This window comes from Chrysoperla carnea, chromosome 1 (assembly GCF_905475395.1).
Source record: "Chrysoperla carnea chromosome 1, inChrCarn1.1, whole genome shotgun sequence".
NCBI lineage: Eukaryota > Metazoa > Arthropoda > Insecta > Neuroptera > Chrysopidae > Chrysoperla > Chrysoperla carnea.
In genome coordinates, this window is record NC_058337.1 from 60,930,183 (window position 1) to 60,950,097 (window position 19,915).

Genomic DNA, 19,915 nt, shown 5'->3' on the forward strand with positions numbered 1-19,915 from the left:
CCCATTTTGTTGCTAGTTAATAGCCAAATAAGTACTGATCAACAATTTCAAGCGACACAGTAAAAATTACACGTGAAACAACAAGTTTAATCAATGTTTTCATTCATTGTACGTGTACAAGGCATAAACAAGAGGGTAGAACAAGTATGTGTTCAAGTTAGATGTCACTATATTTTACTCACTTCGACTTACAGAGTCTGCTTTTTGAAATTCGAGTTACAGAGAATTAATATGCATTATCAATATCTCGTATGGAAATAAGTAAGTATGGGGTTTAACCTTCGTTTTTCTGACATGCGCCTTATCACAGATGCCACCCACATCATTACTTGTTAATCTTTATTTATTAAATTACATTCGTATTTACAATTACATTTACGATGTGGGCGGAATCGGTAACTTCGTTCTTATCCAAGCGACGACAATGTGATCAATTCCACAGCCTCCATTAATTATAATTGTTCACATTGCTGCTGCCTAGATTGGAACCCGAAACCTAAGTCTAAGTAGTCAAATGGACAAAGACTAACGCCTTAGACCGCTCGGCCATTTAGGCTCTAAATGGAAATAACATTTTGTTCGAGCTACAGAGTCTAAATAATTCGAGATTGCATTTTTTTCGATTTTCTGACGGATACGACTTAACAATGATCGAGATATTGCGGTTCCACGATATTTACTAGTTATTGACTGATGTCAGAACATCATAAAAACAGAATGCGGATCCATCAGTCGGGAACATGACTTTCAGTAAAAATACTGGATAAAACTAAAAATATCAGTAAAACAGATGGTACTGTGTAAACTGCATTTTGAATTTATTGGTCCAAATCAAATCCAAATAATATTCCTTAGAAAAGCTTTATCATTTTGCCAATTTGTACTGCTTTGAACTAGCAAGAAAAAATTTAGCTCATTTTCATTATCCGAACTACTATATATTCCTTTTCATTCAAAGTTGCGGAATAGTTTGATGGAGGTACCCCAGGGATCATTTTATTACTTTCGTTTTAAAAAATATTTTATTTTTGGTATAATTTTATTTTAAATCAAATAGTAACTACATATAACTATTCCGCAACTTTGAATGAAAAGGAATATATAGTAGTTCGGATAATGAAAATGAGCTAAATTTTTTCTTGCTAGTTCAAAGCAGTACAAATTGGCAAAATGATAAAGCTTTTCTAAGGAATATTATTTGGATTTGATTTGGACCAATAAATTCAAAATGCAGTTTACACTAATACATTTAAAACATTGGTAAGTACTATATAACTCAAAATAGAATAATGAAATTTTAGATTAAGGGCTTTTTTAACATCTAGTACAACCCCCTGCGTGTACTTCCTTGTACTAAGAGCTATTTAGAAATTTTTTATTTCGCGTAACTCGATTTAAGACTGGTATATGGTACTTTTTTCTATGGCTTGTCCACATTTTTCCGCCCAAAATCTATGTTTCTCTACCATCTAATTGAAAGTTTCTCGTTCTTTACTATCTAATGGCACATTTAAAAATATTTGGTTCATTTCCTCCAGATGAAAATTTTTATAAAATGCAGATATCATTCACTTGAAACGATTTGTCCACGTTTGTACACTCAAAACTTTTCTTTATTCATTCTTGAATGTTAAATTATGAGGAAATTAAAATCATTCGATTTTAATCGATATTTATTTTTTGTAGACGCTTTCGTATGCGGTTTAGTTTCAAAATTTTTTCTGATTTTTTTACAGTTTTTCTAGGCACTTCTGAGAATATGATTTATTGGACAATTTTGAAATTATAAGATCCATATTTAGCTCATATATTCAACGTCTTAGTTTTTGGTCAGCGAGCTGTATTTCATAAATCACATGATAGTTAGCAAGTTGAAATTTTGACAGCGTGTATTTATTTACAAACAAAGGGTTCAGCACATTTTATTTTTTTATTACAAAAGTATTTATTAAAGTGCAAAGTGTTGTATATTAACGATGGTCAGAACATTCTGTAAACGAGTCAGGTTCCCAGTTTGAGCAGTTGACCGATTTTTGGATGAGCAAACGTGGACAAACCGTTGCCTAACGAACGGTATTTGCAGTTTTTGATAACTCGCACTTTAAAAACGATAGGCATTTTTATGATAAAAATTTACAAAAATATGATGGTGCCAACCGACCAGCCCCTTTATTTTGAAAACGATCCGCAAAACCAGTCAGTCACAGTAGAAATATTAGGATGATTTTAAATGTAATTATATAAAAAGAACTAAAAATTCAATTTTAAAACATAAAAAAAAATGGTCTGTTGATAAATAAGTAATAGAAAGCTATTTTTTTTATAGAGGATCGATGGACATTTGCAATCATTTTCGCGAGATTTCATTGAATACTTAAATTTGTTTCATATCATTCGCAAGTTTACACTCGTATTTTTTAAGCACTTTTACATACAAGATTTAATGAGTCTCCCATTTTTCGTTTTTAAATCGTATGACAAAAACAGTTTGTACCCATATTTTGGGTGTCTTTTCATCTGGCCGCAATTTTGTAAAAAAAATAAAAAACGATGTCTTAAATCTGGTAATGACTCCATATCCCCAAAAGCTACGCAAAATTGCAGTTAAAGAATAACTTTATTAACTTGTTTTTAAGATAGAGAAAAAGTTTTAATTTTTGAATATGGCATATATTCACAAATTTTGTTGTGAATACGGCCATACTATTATTAGAAATAAAGTCTTACTCACAGATACATGACCTTATGCACAAATTTAGTTGTGCCTTTTTATCGATTCATTCTTCAATCAAGGTCAATAAAAAAAACTTACTTTTAATGAAATTTGACTTTTCTTTACAAAATAATATACAAGAACTTTAAAGAAAACGTTTTTCGAAATTATTTCAGGGCGATGATTATTTCAAAAGAGACGGTTTTAAATCCAGAAGTGTCAATTTTGCTTATAACGCAACGTTTTTATAACTCATTTTCAAGAAAAATTATCAAACTTCCGAATAGCTGTAGTAGATTTGTTGTAAAATAATTTTTAAAGTTTGTGTACGAATCTGAACTTTTGGGATAACATTTGTCACTCTTCCAACTCTCCGTACAAAGCCGCAAAATGTGATAAATTTTTGAAAAATAGATTTCTAAAACAGAAAGTACAGCTTTTCCAACAATCTAGATCTATTTAAGTTCCAAATCCAATGATTTTTCGCAGAGATACAATTGTTCAAGATATTGGTAAATTGTTGGGTTAATAATAAATTTTCCTTTATTATTTTTGATGAGTATATCACATAAAGCAGTTAAATCTACTATTTATGTAAATTCAACAGGTGAGGTGCACGTACGTACATATATATAATCAAAGTAGTAAGTTTTGGCTTTTCATTCAAAAGGATATCTTTTAATGTTATAATAGACTAGTCAACCCGTGCCTATTTCCGCATTAAATCTCAAGTTTAAGGGAAGCGGTACATTTTTAGACCGTGTGTTATTTTGAAAGGGCTAGAAAAATAACATATAAAATATAATCACTTAAAGACTAGTACTTAATAAAAAATTTTAGAGAATATTATCATGGATCTCTTAAAACATCCTTGTACTTAATATAAAATAAAAACTATAGTCATTTAAAGTGTTAGGTAAGGTACTTGGTTCCCAAAATGTTACACAAATTATTAGCCCAAGATATAATTTTTTTATTAAGAATTTATACTGATCATTTAATCAACTTCACTAATTTACTTTTAATTATTTTAAAATCACTTTTAGAATAATAAAAAAATTTTAATCTAATAAAATTGACCAATACACTACATTTTTAAGATAAAAAAATTCTAAATACTTATCTGGAATTTATTTATTTTAAAATTCTTCTAAAAAAGTGAAATTTTTTCGAAATAGTGTTAATAAATCATAAATTGAAAACTTACACATATAAATTGAAAACTTACACACAGATCAGGAATTAAAGGTAGCTTAAACGCTAGACCAACTAGAACGATGCATGATTGTATGAACAATTTTTTCGATTTCTTTATCGTTTATTCTAAAAAATATTTATTTAAGTGGATTTCTTTAATTTTATATTTGATAGATTTTTTTTAAACTATCTATAAACTAAACGATTTTCCTTAAAGGTTTTATGTATTAAATAAATAATAATCCAGAGGTGTTTCTTATGACTTGAAATTGACACATAACTGGAAAAAAAGGTTTCTACAAAAAATTTTTTTTTGAAAAGCGAATACGTTTAACGGAAATTTAACATCGAATTTAACTTTTGTAAATTTTTCATGTATATTCGAATACGTCAATAAAATTTGGCTGCCCTGTTAAGTAAGAAAGTTTACACCAAATGCCATTAAAAATAAACTTTAAGACCTATACCTTCTTCTCTAATGAGAATGTATAGAATTTTCTTTAGTTTTTTACTGATTGTTGTTTCATTTGTTATGAAGAACAACTTTCCAATTTAAGGGATGCCCCTAGCTGTTATCTTTTATTAAGAAGCAGCAGTTTTATTAAATCGCGTAAGTGTAGGGCAAACTCACTTTTAAAAGACCTGACTATGTGATTTTGAACCGCATAGCTATAACTAATACTGACTGAGTACTACTTTTCTAGTCCTTATTGTTTTTTGTGAAACTTTCATTCGTGAAATCTTATTTTTTGCTAGTTACAGCTCCGTCTCGAAATAAATGGAATACCCTATATAAGTCTTCAAATTCTTCTAATACATGAATCATCATAGATTCCCAAATATAATAATACAAAAAATTTTAGGAATAAAATATTTTACCTGCCTTTTTGATGTAAAAAAAGAAAAAACAGAAATTTAAACTTTAAGTTATTCAACAATTTTCTTAAATAACAGCTGTTAATTAATTTTATCACGCACACACGTGTGAACAAACTTAATTTCTTAACTTTTCGACACTTTTAACTACAAATCGTTGATATTTCGTTAAGATATCTCGTATTGTATGGTTGATATCACTATATGTTTCAGTATGAATATCAGTATAGAATGCAATCGACGCTTATATATATACACGACGCTATCTTTGTATGTTTGGGACGTCCATGCGCCCACGTTTACAGAATACTTCAACGCAGTTAACTGTCAAATAAGTTAAACAATGTGAATTCAACAGGCGCTACAAACCGTGCAGAGTATAATAGTTTTTTGTACAAGGTAACGATAACTTTTCATTCATTCAAAAACAATACTTGGTAAAAGTGTTAGTATCATACTATATTCTACGAAAATTTTATTTTATACTATATTCAAGGAGAAGACTATGAAGCATAAAAATTTTCAGAAATTAGTTATTCAAATTGTAATTAATGTTTATTGTACAGGGTTGTTCAAAAAGATATTACCACATAAGTGGAAGAAATTTTGTTCAAAAAAAAGTTACCACTTTAAAGCGAGAAAGATACATATTCCAAAAAGATCATCTTCTTTATACTTACGGAATTAATAATTTAAGCTAACCTCCTTCAATTAACTATAATGCCTGAAACTACTTTAGAAACTATTACCTAAAAACTTACGTAGTAATCGGGGCTTTGAACTAACCTTTTATTTTTAGCTTAACGTTTTTATTCGGTGATTCAATTAGCCAAGCTCCTTGGTTATAAAGATCAAAATTGTAAGTTGTAAAAAAACGTAAACATTGCGACTTATACCACTTCTATTCGCTACTACTTCTTTAATTCTAAGATATCGAAAAATCACTTTGAGATTCAAACTCAAAGGTAATTTTTTACAGATTACTTACTTTTGGAGGATTATCGGGGCTTGAAACCACCCTTACTTCGTATTGTGAGAGTTTAAAGCATGAAATTCGTAATCATTTATAGTCATCTTTAAACCTCCATGGAATCATTCTAAAGTCAAAATATTATTTTTTGGCCGTGATATTTTCGGAAATATTTAACAATAAATAATTTCCAAGCGTTGTTTTATTAATTGCATTTCTAACTCTAATTTTTTTTAGTTACAATTTTTTTAAAACGTCCGGTTTATTTTTAGGACTCAAGGGTTCAGTTTTAGTTTATAAACCTGTTTGCATATACAATCAATAAATAGAGATAAAAAGAAAACGGAACGGGAACCACCATATGTTGGAATCTCTATACCAACATGTTGGAATCTCTATACCAATATATGGTGGTTACGACTTTGAAATAAGTTCATTTCATTGAAACACTTTATGTAAACTTTAAATATTTCTAGAAAATAAATTTGTAATAAAAAGACAAAATTATTATTAATTGTATTTTGTATAAAACGAAAAACAATTTATTATATGCATTCGTACCTGGCGTTTAAGCTTTTAGAAAGGATTCATATAGGAAAATATAAGTGATTCATGGAAGAGTTTACGATACAAGGTCGAGAATATTTTCAAACTATTTCAACAATTATGAAAAGGATAGGTTCTAAAATATCTGGAAAGGCTTGAAAGTAGAAAGTGACTCATTTTTATCGGAATTCAAATATATTGTTATTCGTAACAAAACGTCTGATGTGATCAACTTGCAGCCTTTATAATTAGCTATCCTTTACGCTATCATTTACGGAATGTTACAAGTGTTAATTTTTACTGTGTAAAATGAAAATGAATTGTTTAAATTAACACAATTAGTCGGCTCAACGGAAATTCGATTACAGGTGTCCTGGAGATTTATTTTTGTTCATCCTCTTAAACAATAGAAAATCAAGGTTTATATATCGGATGTCTTTATCGTAACATTCAGAAGACACAGTGGTAGGTATAGAAAAAGAAATTCTAAGAAATAAATCCCTCTAAAGTGTTAAAATCCGGTGTGCTATATCAACCAACTCTGAACGCTACTCACATGCGTTCAAATGCGTCTAAAAACATTAATTGGCATAATTCTCAAAACAATAGTATTTTTGGTTTTGTAAATTGGATATTGACATCTTGTAAACTACCGATAAGGATGCTTAACCGAAACAAAATTGATAAACAGAGTCAGGATTTTTACATATTTGCGGACGAAATTATTCCGCTAAGGATTAAGTATGTATATCAAATTCTGGCCGTTTTTCGAATATTTTTGTTTTCAATTTTGTATTGACTTGAATGGTGCTCAGATTTAAAAAAATAAAATTAAGTCTTTATATTTCGAGGCAAAAGTACAAATTATTATCTTATCGGAGTAGGCTAGAAATGTTTTTTAATACAGGGATTCTTACAATTGATAAGAGATGCCATTCAGATTTTTTATAACAAGAAATGTAAGATAATAAAATTCAACTTATTTTCCTATTTTCTCACAACTTTATCTTTAAGTTTTATATTTATAGAAATTTTAATTTATATTTAACAATTTCGTTGTAAATTATTTGAAGTTAAAATATTTTAGCATTGACTTTGAGTTCAACATTAATTTAGTTAGAAACGGTTTGCAGTTTACACCAAGTTAACACCTTAAAAAATGATAAATCTGATTCACCTGTATATACATAAATTATTTAAGTAGAAGAAGATATTTTAATAAAATATTTAATCAAAAGCAAGATTCTGCAATATTTCAAGTAAAATAAAATTAATAATTTAAAAACTCACCTGCAAAGATTCTATATTTTGAACGTTAAAAAAAATAAAACAAAATTCATACATCTCTATTTCTATTTAAAATAAAGTTGGCACCAATAAATCAAATTGATATCCTAGTGTGAACGAAACGATAATTAATAATAAGTTTTCACACCCACGATTCTACATAATATAGTATTTATTCATTATAATACCTCTGCATACATGGAAAATAAAGAGGGGAGGAGAAATGTAAAGAGCTATACGTATTAAAGATTATATACTTTTAATACAAAGAAAATTCTGAGAATTTATCTATTCACAATTTCCACCGTTCATACATAAACCATATTTAAGTGAACGGAAGTGAGTAGTGAAAATTCAGGCACAAGCACCCTCACTCTACTCAATATTTTTTGTAATTCTTACCAATCAGTAACGAATCATCTTAGCTCAAAAGCCGAAAAAATGAATAGAAATTTCACTAACTCAAAATATCCTTATTAAGGTTTTCATTATTAAAGTAGACCCGCAGACCCGTGCTCGATTTAATTAAATGTATGGCTAACTCGTAGATCAGCGAAGGAACACAATCACAGGGAATAACCACAACTATTTCCTTAAAAAACTTAAATAATATTCTGTTCACGTTAATTATCTACTCCAAATTATCTTAAAGTGAGGCTGACGCTAAACACACGGGATTGTCCGTACATCCTTACCGTAAAAAAAAAACTAATAAATTAATAGAAATATAGACCATTATTTGTTAAAGTATTGATTTATTATCGCTCTATTACTCCAATGCAATTTTAGTAGACATATATTTTTAAGAGTAATTATATAATTTTCACTGGAGGATGTATATTTAAGATGCTTGAATTGAATAGTATACCCTTCTGCCAAATTATTTGCAATATTTTGTACCTGAAATCAATATTAATTTATTTGGTACTTAGAAAATACACGAATTCACTCAGACAAGTAGCTTAAAAAGTTACGCCATACACTTTCAACTTTGAAAAATGCAATGAAAAATGGCAATGCACTAAATTTCAATACATTTATTTAGTATGTAATAATAAAGGACGGGCAAGATCAGTAATATCCCGTAAAAATATTACTTGGTTGCATCATAACTAGTCAAACTAATGTACTACGATTTTTCTATACAAACCACAATCAGGGCTTTAAAAAATTAACCCGAAAAGTTAGCCCTATTAACTCGAAAATCTAAGTCAAAAAAAGGGTCAACCTCGGACTTTAACGGAATAAGCGGAACATTTGCCTTCATTTTGGTAGTACAAATATTGTCGCAAAAGTCATATATGGTCACATTTCAGGGTCCTTAGATATTGAAGGTCAAATGCCGCAAAAATCAGTTTTTTGAGATTATCTCGTTTTCTTTGCCTACAATCGTATTAAAATTTTTAAAAAAGTTGTAGTAGATAAAATTTTCTACAAAATTCTCCTGGAATCTTTTTTATACGTTCAATCGCTTTTGAAATAGAGGGTGCAGAAAATGGCGTTCTCAGCTATTCTTACCTTCACAGGGTCATTCGTGAATTTCATTATATTATAAATTTATAAATATTGTTCCTATTTAAAAAAGGTTCGAAGTATTAGAAAAAGATTTCAGCTAAAACTTGTAGATAGAATTTTTAACCGACTTCAAACAAAACAGGAGGAGGTTCTCAACTCGACTGTATTTTTTTTTATCCTCTATGATTTGGTACTAAATTTAAATACGATTGAAGGCAAAGGACACAGGTTGTTTGATTTTAAAAGAACCAGGCATCTTTCTCCTCAGGCTCACTATTTTGAAAAAAAAAATGATTCGTACAAAATTGATTCAAATAAAAGGGATTCCTAAATTAATACGCGTATCACTGTTTTCATTAATAAAAAGGGGTGCAACAATATATCTGATATCTATCTTGCCCGTCTGTTGTTTTTTACTTGTAAACACATTTAAAAGAGGGGAGGTAATATTTTTGAGAAAAGCATTCATATTTGTGTCTTTCTAGTATTTTTCATTTTGAATTTAAAATGTTTTTTAATAAGAGAAAATTTTAAAAAATTACAACTGTACATTTACAATTTTTTTACTGGATGACTCAGTTCATAGAGATGCGATGCAGGACACCGTATTGTAAACAATACTAAAAATGTTTTACTCAGCCGAATTTACTATAACTTTTAATCTTTTCATATCATTGATGTTATATTGTGACGTAATCTGATTACGTTTTACAAAATCATTGAGTCTGAGTAATGAGTGCAATATATCTGAAAAGCCAATTCTACACAAACCTACTTACAAAATTCTTACGAAACGATTGAGAGATCTTTGAATTTTCTAGTCCTATATGAAAAATTTTTTATCTCGGACTTTTAATCGAGAATCTAATCAATGTATCGCTATTCAAATGCTTTACGAAAAGGTTTTTTTTGATAGATTCTGAGTGTGTATACTAACCTTTAACAAGTCACCATACTATTTGGCACCTAGTTGGCCGCCTCCGATTTTTTTGTCTTATAATAACTTTTTTACTAACAATTTTTTAATGAGCATTTATTTTTATAATTATGTGGTCGAAATGGTAAGTGTAATTGGCTCTACTTAGTGCGATATCCAAAATACCGCTTGGAGCTGTACTTTCCTCAACAAATGGAATATTTGAAATCCAAGATTATGCGTACTTTCAATAATCCACTATGATATTTAAATGTTCTAAATTACAATGTTTTGGCTAAGTCGTTAACCATCATTTTGATTTTTTTTGTTTCATTTAAAATATATTTTAATGGCAAGTGTTCTTAGCTATGTTTCGAGTGCGATTTTAGGATTCCGTATCCGAAAAACTAAAAAATTGGTGATGATGATCAAACTTTGCTCTGTTTGGAAAAGGCTTTAAAGAAAAAGGTAATTTAATGGAAGTTGTTCTTAGATACGTTTCATGTAGGATTTTAGGGTTCCATACCCGCAAAATTTGTCGGGGTCTTTTAAATTATGTAACTTTTACTTGTCTACTTCCCATCCTCAATCAATCTTTGTAACATTCTATTTAATGCATTCTGTATGTTAAGAAAATTCTGTTGACTGAAGTATATTGAATTTATGCATGTCATGCTTTATCGCAATATTCTATAACCTCTATAGATACGTCGTATGTATTTCGAGGAAAATATGTTTATGGGAAAAGAGAATCTGCAAAATAAACACTTGTAGACTTTAGGTTCTTAATAAAAGTGTTTCAGGACACTGTTTTGAGATTGGAAATTATCAGAATTCGAGAGTCTAACAGGATATGCCAAAATAAAATTTTTTTTTAAATAAACCAGTGTCCAGAAACCACCCTCTTCGGACTTTATCATTTGTTTAAGATTTGTTCCGAATCTATTCCGTTTTTGAAAACAGTTGTTGATACTTTTAATAGAAACAATTTTGTAATATAGATTCATGCTGTATCGTTCACCATTTGTTAAAAATAGAGAATTTTTTCAATAGTCTTGAATCTCACATTTTTAGCGAGATATGGTTAAGAGTTAATTATTTAGAAACCGTTAGAGATAGCAAAATTTTAACCGCATCAATGTTCGTCATTAAATTACCAACAACTTTGGATGGGAATAATTTCATTCTTCATCCTTTCACCCCCACCTACCCTATCTTTAACATTTCGAATGACACCCCCTACCGTCTGATACCTCATTTGAAAGCTCATAAACTTCTCTCTTCACTCATGATATAAAAAAAAATAAAATAAATCGATTGATCGGTTCTTACGATAGGCTACACAGAAGATGGAATTCATACCATCCATTTTTTATGACTTGTCAGAGCTAAAATGTGTTCTTGCTAAACTATGAAATTTTTGAAAGGTTACTTATACTACAGCGCCTCTAATCGTTAATATTTATTAATCAAACATAAAACACCTCTACCGTACTTTCGCTAGGAAAAAGATCTCTTTTTGGTAAATTAAAAACACAATTTCATATATTAATTATTAATTAAAAATTTTATTTCATATTTCATAAAATGTTTGTACAATCTCTTTATTTTACCATGTTTTTGAAAATTTTTTGCAAAATTAGCCAGAAAATCTTCGCAATCAAATAAACATATTCCTTCTTCTTATGGTATATTTTCAAATATTTATTTGTTAACAGGGCCGGATTTAAATTTCTGCCGCCCTGGGGCACTGAAGAAAATGCCGCCCTATGAAATTTTATTTTAATAGTTTTGATATCTTATTTTTGGAGAATTAGAATAACTAATTAATTGCAGAAAAAAGAACCGGTTCATAACGAGCTGACCATCTGGTTGCAGATAAAGTTTTTAACGCAATTCTTTTTTCAGTATGAGACTGTAAGACTTCCCAGCGATGCGTCGATGCAGTAAAAAAGTTCTATAAAGTTTGTAATGTATGAATGAATGACGCAGCTTCTGGGGCGCATTCTATTGCAACTGGGGCGCATTCAACTCCAACTAAATTCATAGAATGAGCAGCACAAGAAGCATGTTCTGCAAGATATAATTTCATGAATTCTTGCCTGTAAGCCCGAATAAATCCCTGATACATTATTCGCGTTATCATATGACTGACTTCGACAATCTGAGAGATCAAGATAAAAAAACTGAAGAACAGATAATACAGCAACTAGCAAATCTTCAGCTTTATGTCTAGAGTTCTCAATAAACATGAGAAAAAAAATTTTTTTAATTCTTCAAAAAAAACTATATTAATTTATCAATTTCAGAAAAAAAAGTATCAAATTTTATTTGTTCAAACCTTTATGGAAATAAATTAATTTTATTTTAATAGTTTTCACTTAAATTTAATATATTATAATATACAAAATTTTAATTTGATACATAATGCATAAATTATATTTCTTGAAAGATAAAATCTTTATTTAAAAGAATTAGTTAATTATATATTGTATAGAAAATGTTTTCTCACTTTCAAAATTTTGCCGCCCTAGAAAATTTGCCGCCCTGGGCATTAGCCCCGACTGCCCCTAGTGTAAATCCAGCACTGTTTGTTAAGAATTAGCTTCAAATAAAGTTATATTTAAAAGTTCTACTTTACATATATTTTGAGCATTTACCTCCGTTTAAATAAAGTGATGTTTTAAAATACTCCAGAAAATTTTTTGGTCTAGGATCGTTATATAGTATTTTACTTTTCAAGGCAATAAAACCTTATACTTATATATACGAGTAGCCCCGCTCTAATTAGGAAATACTAAGAATATAATCAGATTGTAACAAAAGTAATAAAAAAAAATTGTATATAAAAAGTTGAATAAGTCCAATAAAATATTTTTTTTTCTAATTTAATTAACGATATTTCTTAGTATTATAATCCATAAATAATTAATGTCTCCCACTCTCAAGATTATCCGTTATCCGTTTTTAAATGCAACAACTAGTCTATTCAGATATACAGTCACACTTATCGACACTCAAGTCACCGCAGTCTAAGTTAAGAAATTGTTGAAAATTAACGAAGTCGTATCTTGTTAATGGTACATCCCATCCAAAAGCTACGAAGAAACTATTTGATGGTTAATCAATGTAGAATTGTTGGCATTCTTCTATCTGTAGTTTTCTGGGACACACTGTTAATTATTAATTGGTCTCAAAGTGAAGCTTTAAATTATTGTTGCGGTTTTGAACAACGCCATACTCCTTCCTCTCACTATGATTCTTATTTCAGTTGTTAGATATTATTTTTATAGTAAAAATTCTTTTATTAGTTATTTTTTCGTAATAATAAACTCTTAAATTGAGTAATGATTACGATTCAAGAAAACTCAGTGCATCACATAAGAACTCGAAATTTCAATGTTTTAATAAATATAAATGTGGATGTGTACATAAAATCACATAATCAGTCCATTTCTGGTGTTTTGTCAGCCAGTCTATCGGCCTAACTGTCTGTTGTTCCATCTGCTAACACGATAACTCAAAAACAAAAAAGATATCAAGTGGAAACTTTTACAGCGTGGTTAAGACGTAAAAAGTAAGGTCGAGTTCGTAAATCAGCTAACGTAGGTCAATTGGGACTTGGATCCATAGGACCCATCTTGTTAACCATAAGAGATAAATTAAAATGTCAGAAATGTAATGTTCCTTATAAAAAAATAGACAACTTTTGTTTGAAACATTTTATCGAAAACTAAAACATCACTGTTTACCCGTGAGGGCGCAAATTAGGTTCGAATATTGTATATTATATGGGAATATCAGACATGTGTGTGTTACAGGTATGACGTGAAAAAATAAACGATTCCGTAATCAACACTGTCTAATTATGGTATTTCAACAATTAACTCAGTCAATTGTTTGTTTTTACTTGTTTGTTTGTTTTTTTTGTATGGGTTCCACGTCGAGTGTAAGTAAAAGAGGAGTGTTATTTTCTATTTGGGGGAAGGTGTAGTGCCTACCTAGAATCGAAATTTAAATGCTTGTGTTTTTTGCAGCCATGTATTAAAATATTACAATGGAAATTATCGCTGAGTAGAGCTCTTTTATTCCTCAACGTCGATAAAAACGATTAAATCAGGCATGGTATATGATATATATTCAAACCATGGTACAATATCACCTGACTATAGCTGACAATATAATGAACCGTGAATTACCTTCACGTGAAGGTGTGATCTTTAACATATATTCGTTAAGTTTACTCTAGACAGTATCAGCTTAAAACATATGCTTAAAACATTGCAAATGCGTCCAGCAATAGTTGCAACTGGCATTTTTAAGAATTTGGTTTTTCTAACATGCACAGTTTAGTCAATATTCAACTCACATGCATTCTTGTAAAATACCCTTATTTTAATTCAAATACTGTCCAAAAATTGAAAATATCTATCGAGAAACTGAAGGTACATATGACTCTAGGTACTACATCATTCCCTATACTTTGTGTAAGTAGTTTTTATCCAAAAGTAAAAAAGAACATATCTATCATATAGCATGAACATGATACACTGTTTTTTACAAAATAGTGCTTCATTATACAGCTATTAGTTACGGATTATGTGTTCAAATTAATCTCGGGCGATTAATTCGACTATCGGTTCACAAGCACAAGTATTAAAAGTCATTGTTCTAATCATTTCAGGGCTTATTTATATTATGTGCTATTTATCTGCTCTCAAACAGAAATCCATCCTGCAAGAGTTCATTGACGGTCCGAGTTACGATCTTTAACGGAGTAAGTAAGACATACGGCTGCGTTTATAAAAATAAATATAAAACGGTATTTTATTAAAGCATTTTAATTATTATTATATTTTCGTAGCGAATTTATAGAAGTGTAGGTTTTGTGATTTATTTATTTATATTTATCAAGCGAAAAATTACAAAATCATACAATATTGGATATTTATTATGACATTTACAGGAAGAAAATAAAGGATATAGGGAATGAAAGCTTGTCGATCTGAACATATTAACACACTAAACTACTGATGCGTGATATGTATAAATATTTTATAACTAATAATTATATGACTTCAAAATAATTATTCTAGATAGATGAATGGGATTGTTCTGTATAAAAAAAAATGGGTTTGTCAATGTATACATTAAATTATTAATATGTATTGGTTAAGAATGATAACGGGGTGAAATTATAATTTACATAGAGTCGGGTTACCACAGTAAAGCACATTTACAACAGATAAAAATCTAAAAACGTCTCTTTTATTGATGACTTGCTTTACCCGGCAATACCACATAAAAAAGAAGAGTTTTTGGTTGTATATTATGTTAAATGAACGTGCTCTTTGATAACCAATACGAATTGGTTAGACGGTGTCCTGGCTCATGAACCTGCTACATAAAGTTGTACATTTAAGAAACATAAGTATGATACAGAAATGACCAATAAACTGCATGAACTTATAGCATATAATATCAATCATTAATTTTCGTTCATTTTCAACCTCTCCTATTGAAAAAAATAAAATTATAAAATTCATCGAATAATAAATGGAAAAATCAATTTGCACGATATTTAATAAAACATGGCACCCGTTGACCGATACCTTGGAAATTGCATTTTGAAAATAACACAAGTGTCAGCAGTGATATAATCAGTGAGGTTTTTCGATCGGGGCCTTTCGATTTGTGTCGGCTAACGTATACATGCATTGCATAGCAAACAAAAATTTTCTCGAATGTTATTACATATTCCTGAAAATTCAAAAAAATTAAAATGATGCAATTTTGGGGTAATATTTTAGCTTTTTATTTGTTTATTCTATAATATTATAAACTTATTCCTTCTACATAAAAATCAAAATACAAAAGCAAAAATATGGATCCAAAATAAATTATCTAAATCAACACAAACTCGGAGCTTATTATGTATTATTTTCGTCTTAGTTTATGTATATAGTATTCTTAAACTTAACTCGATTACTTGTCCCACTAAAACACAATTTTAAGGCGGTGCTAATCCTTTCAATGGACCTAGAATTTGTTCAGCTTTGTCGTATAATTCTTCAATGGTCTGGAAAAAAAATTAATTTTACTGGCAGATATATAGAATTTTACTGGTGTCATCCGTTCCGTTTTCTATTCTATTTTCAATGCAAATATGGCAAAAATTTTTCAATGAAGCAAAAATTGCTGAAAGTTTCCTTCAGAACAGGTCTTGTGTCAAGAAATCATGTGTTAATTAGAACACCATGACATATGTACGCTGACTGATATGACCTATATGATTAAACAGCCAATTGTATAGATCGCTACAAATGCTAATACTGAATAAACTTTGATGCGGTTAAACATTTCATGATTTGCGGTTAAACAAGTCAATGTTATTCAAAAGCAAAGAACGTAAATGTTTGTAATTAAATCAGCATACATTTTACAATGTTCTATGATTTATTGTGCACTACGACTCACTTATGCGTGTATACAGGGCTTTTCAGCAAAGCACATCCTAGGAGCGTTTTTAAAAGCAGTAGCCATATTTACCTATACAATGTCAAAGTAGCTGAAACAATATTCTTATTGAATCTATTTAAAACAAACTTTTTTAATTGGGGAGATTATTTTATGTAATAAGATAGGCCTGTACTAAAGTATAATATCTATTTATGAAACAACATAATAATAAGTAACTTCTACAAACAAATTTAAAAAATTATATTCTATTGTATTTCAAAACAAATTACATGACTATACTTATTATTTTGTTGTTTTGTAAATAGATACTATGCTTTGGTACAGGATTATCTCCTCAAATAAAAAGTTTGTTTTAAATTGATCCAATAAGAATATTGTTTCAGCTACTTTGACATTGTATAGGAAAATATGGCTACTTTTTTTAAAAACATCTCATGGACGAGCTTTGCTGAAAAATCATGTATATTGCTGGAAAAGAATCGTTCGTAGGATTTCAAAATAAAAAATTTAATTCATAGCATCAAAATTATAGAAGATACAACTACCTAGAATTGGTGATTATATTTTGTTATTATATTTCTATTTATATTAGTATAAAAAATGTGCATGCATATGTACTAAGTACATAATAACAAGAAGTAAATAATTTCATTTCCTAAGAATCTTTACTTTTACTAATCTTTAACAAAATTTTTTTCTTTTTGAAAAGCACGCTTCCTCGTTTCCATATCAAACTCGAAATATTTTTTGCTCAGTTTCGTGTGGGATATAATTGATTGTGCTCCAAACTATTATTTTTAATGATTCTCGAGTGAAGAATTAATGAGATTTAGGAAAGAAGATCGAAAATGTAGCAGTAATTTTTACAGTATTTATATCTTACATCTTGCGCCAAATTCATCTAAAGAAAAATGTCACTAGAATATTTTTATTTTATTTTTAAAGACCTTCGCAACGTTAATACTGCGAAATTACAAGAAATTTTAAAGCGTATAATATCCAGGTATAAATATTGTCCCTGGTAATTCCACCATTTACTTACATCTAAATCTTTCATCGCAATTATTTGAGGATTCATATAGAAGAGTTTATAGAAGTCTTCGTCCGTAAACGTATAACCGTTTGCAATATCATCTCCTTCTTGTGTTATACGATGATTATCACATAGTAATGTTTTATTTTCTTGATTATAATGATGACCTGCACTTATGGTTAAATCAGTTGATGGAATTGGTTCAGGGTCATTGTACTCATGATCTGGTATTACAATATTTGGTATTTTTTTCTGCAAAAAAAAACGAAGACAAAAAATTAATTTATATATTATTTGTCCTAAAAAGCAAAATTTGTATATGTGATTATTTGTAGAAGTTTAAATATGGAGCGAAAAGAAAATGCGAGTAAGAAGCAATGTAAGTTGGTTTCCACTATGAGTGATTTCTTCCACATTGTATAATTCAGCTAACAACACCACAATTCGAACACTTGTATCAATATCATTTGATCTACGCCAATGAGTGAGTCGTTACTTGTTTTATTATGTATTTACATAATGGTTGGTTTTTTTACACCGTATCTCATTTCGTTACACGATGAATACATCAAATATGGAGGAGAATGAGCGAACTCTTACAAATAGTCCGCAAACCCATCCCCAAAACCTAAGTGAACACGTGTTAAGAGAGCGCAAAAACCACCCAAAAATAACGATTTTCTGTTTTATACTTGCTAGAAAGATAGGATTTTCAGCAATCGACTCGAAATAAAGTAAATTTAACAGAAAAATTCAAAAAATTTCATGCTAATTTCATGGGGGGTTGCTAGCATGTATAGAACCGAAAATTCTTATTTTCGGGTAGTTTTTCGCGCGCTCTCTTAGCAATTAACAATTAAACACAATGCTATTAGGCCAAAAACTTTGCGAAACATAAAAATTGCATAAGTACATATTGAAAATCTGGTTTTTACACTTTCCGAAATTACATTTAAATTTCTATTCAAAACATACTGCGCATGAATTTTTTTGGCTCAATTTTTTGTTTTTGGTTCAATTTTTATCAAATGATCATTGTATCTGTGTATTATTAACTTTATTTTATAAGGAAAAAACTAGTTTTATTTCAGGGATGATTGAAAAAAGTATTTAATTTTTTTTTTAAATTATCCCTAGAGAATATCTTAATACAAGGCCGGATATTTCATCTATCTTTTGGACAAACTTTTTAATTTGTAATTTACCTACTATCGTATTTACCTATACATGAAGACAATTTCATGTTTTGAAGGTTAATGTATTTTATCGATTTATTTATATTAAATAAAAGATTTGATATGTTTCTACCTTGTCTAATTGCGACTTTGAGGTATACAAACACTTTTCTTAAGTTTTTAATGTTTTTCGCGTTTACAATTCGGCAACGCAACGTTTTTAATTCAAATAGAAACTTTCGATAATGAAATTTGATTAAACCATGAATAAACTTCTAACATGAAATAATGAAATTAAACGATAATTACTTACAAATTAGAATGATATTTTGAATAAATTCTGTATTATTTCATTTCGTTTAAAGTTTTTTTTTCATATGAAATGGATATGCATTTATAAAAATGAAAGTACTAAATTCCAATTATCTTTGTTGTACGTAAACACAATATAAATACTGTGTATTTCAAAATTGGGTTCTTATTTTTACTTAACCGATCATGATAAATCACCAAAATACTACAACTTACGTACTATAATACAGTATAACGCAAAATATGAAATTAACGGAAATCTAATGTTTAACATTAATACAGAAACCTTGTCGTCTGAAGAACAAAAAAGTCTGCGTCAAATCCGGTAGTTCTGAAAAAACCGTGAAAATTTCAGATTTTGGTGATTATAACTTTTAATGATTATTTTGATAATACCTTTTCAGGGCGTTTTTTAAGTAGACTAAATTCACTAAAATATGAGACTAGAATGGACTCTGTAGATGTATCTTTATATATCATAGCTTACTTCAAATGCGGTAGTTCTCAAGCAAAAAACTTTGTCAAAAATCGAAAAAAACCGAGAAAATTTTGGTATTTTCAAAACTGGTATTATCAATAATAGCAATAATATCATATTGCAGCAAATTTAGTGTACTTTAAAAACATATTGAAACACTTCGAAAACTAGCGCCTTAGGGTTATTATAGCCAAAATCTGATAAAAATCAGAAAATTTCACGGTTTTTTTTTTCGATTTTTAATAAAGTTGCATTCGGCGCTTGAGGTTACAAACTTGAATCATTCATTAGGCCAATATCATAAACCAGTCTGCTAAAAATCAGAACAACCAAATTTGACGTAAGCTCTGATGTATAAAGTTAAGCCTAAAAACTTTGATAGGCTTTATCTCGGAAACTTTTGTATCTACAGCGCCT

At 29.1% G+C, this 19,915-nt stretch overlaps 1 protein-coding gene across 1 annotated transcript in view; it reads right to left on the reverse strand.

The window, feature by feature from the left end:
- Positions 1–15,938: 15,938 nt before the first annotated feature.
- LOC123305907 overlaps positions 15,939–19,915 on the reverse strand; it is a 78,275-nt gene continuing 74,298 nt past the window's right edge. The window contains exons 4-5 of the mRNA XM_044887745.1: positions 17,543–17,785; positions 15,939–16,099 (exon numbers count right to left, since the gene is read on the reverse strand). Of these exons, the coding sequence (XP_044743680.1) occupies positions 16,031–16,099; positions 17,543–17,785 (312 nt within the window). The 3' untranslated portion in view covers positions 15,939–16,030. The remainder of the gene's footprint in view (positions 16,100–17,542; positions 17,786–19,915) is intronic.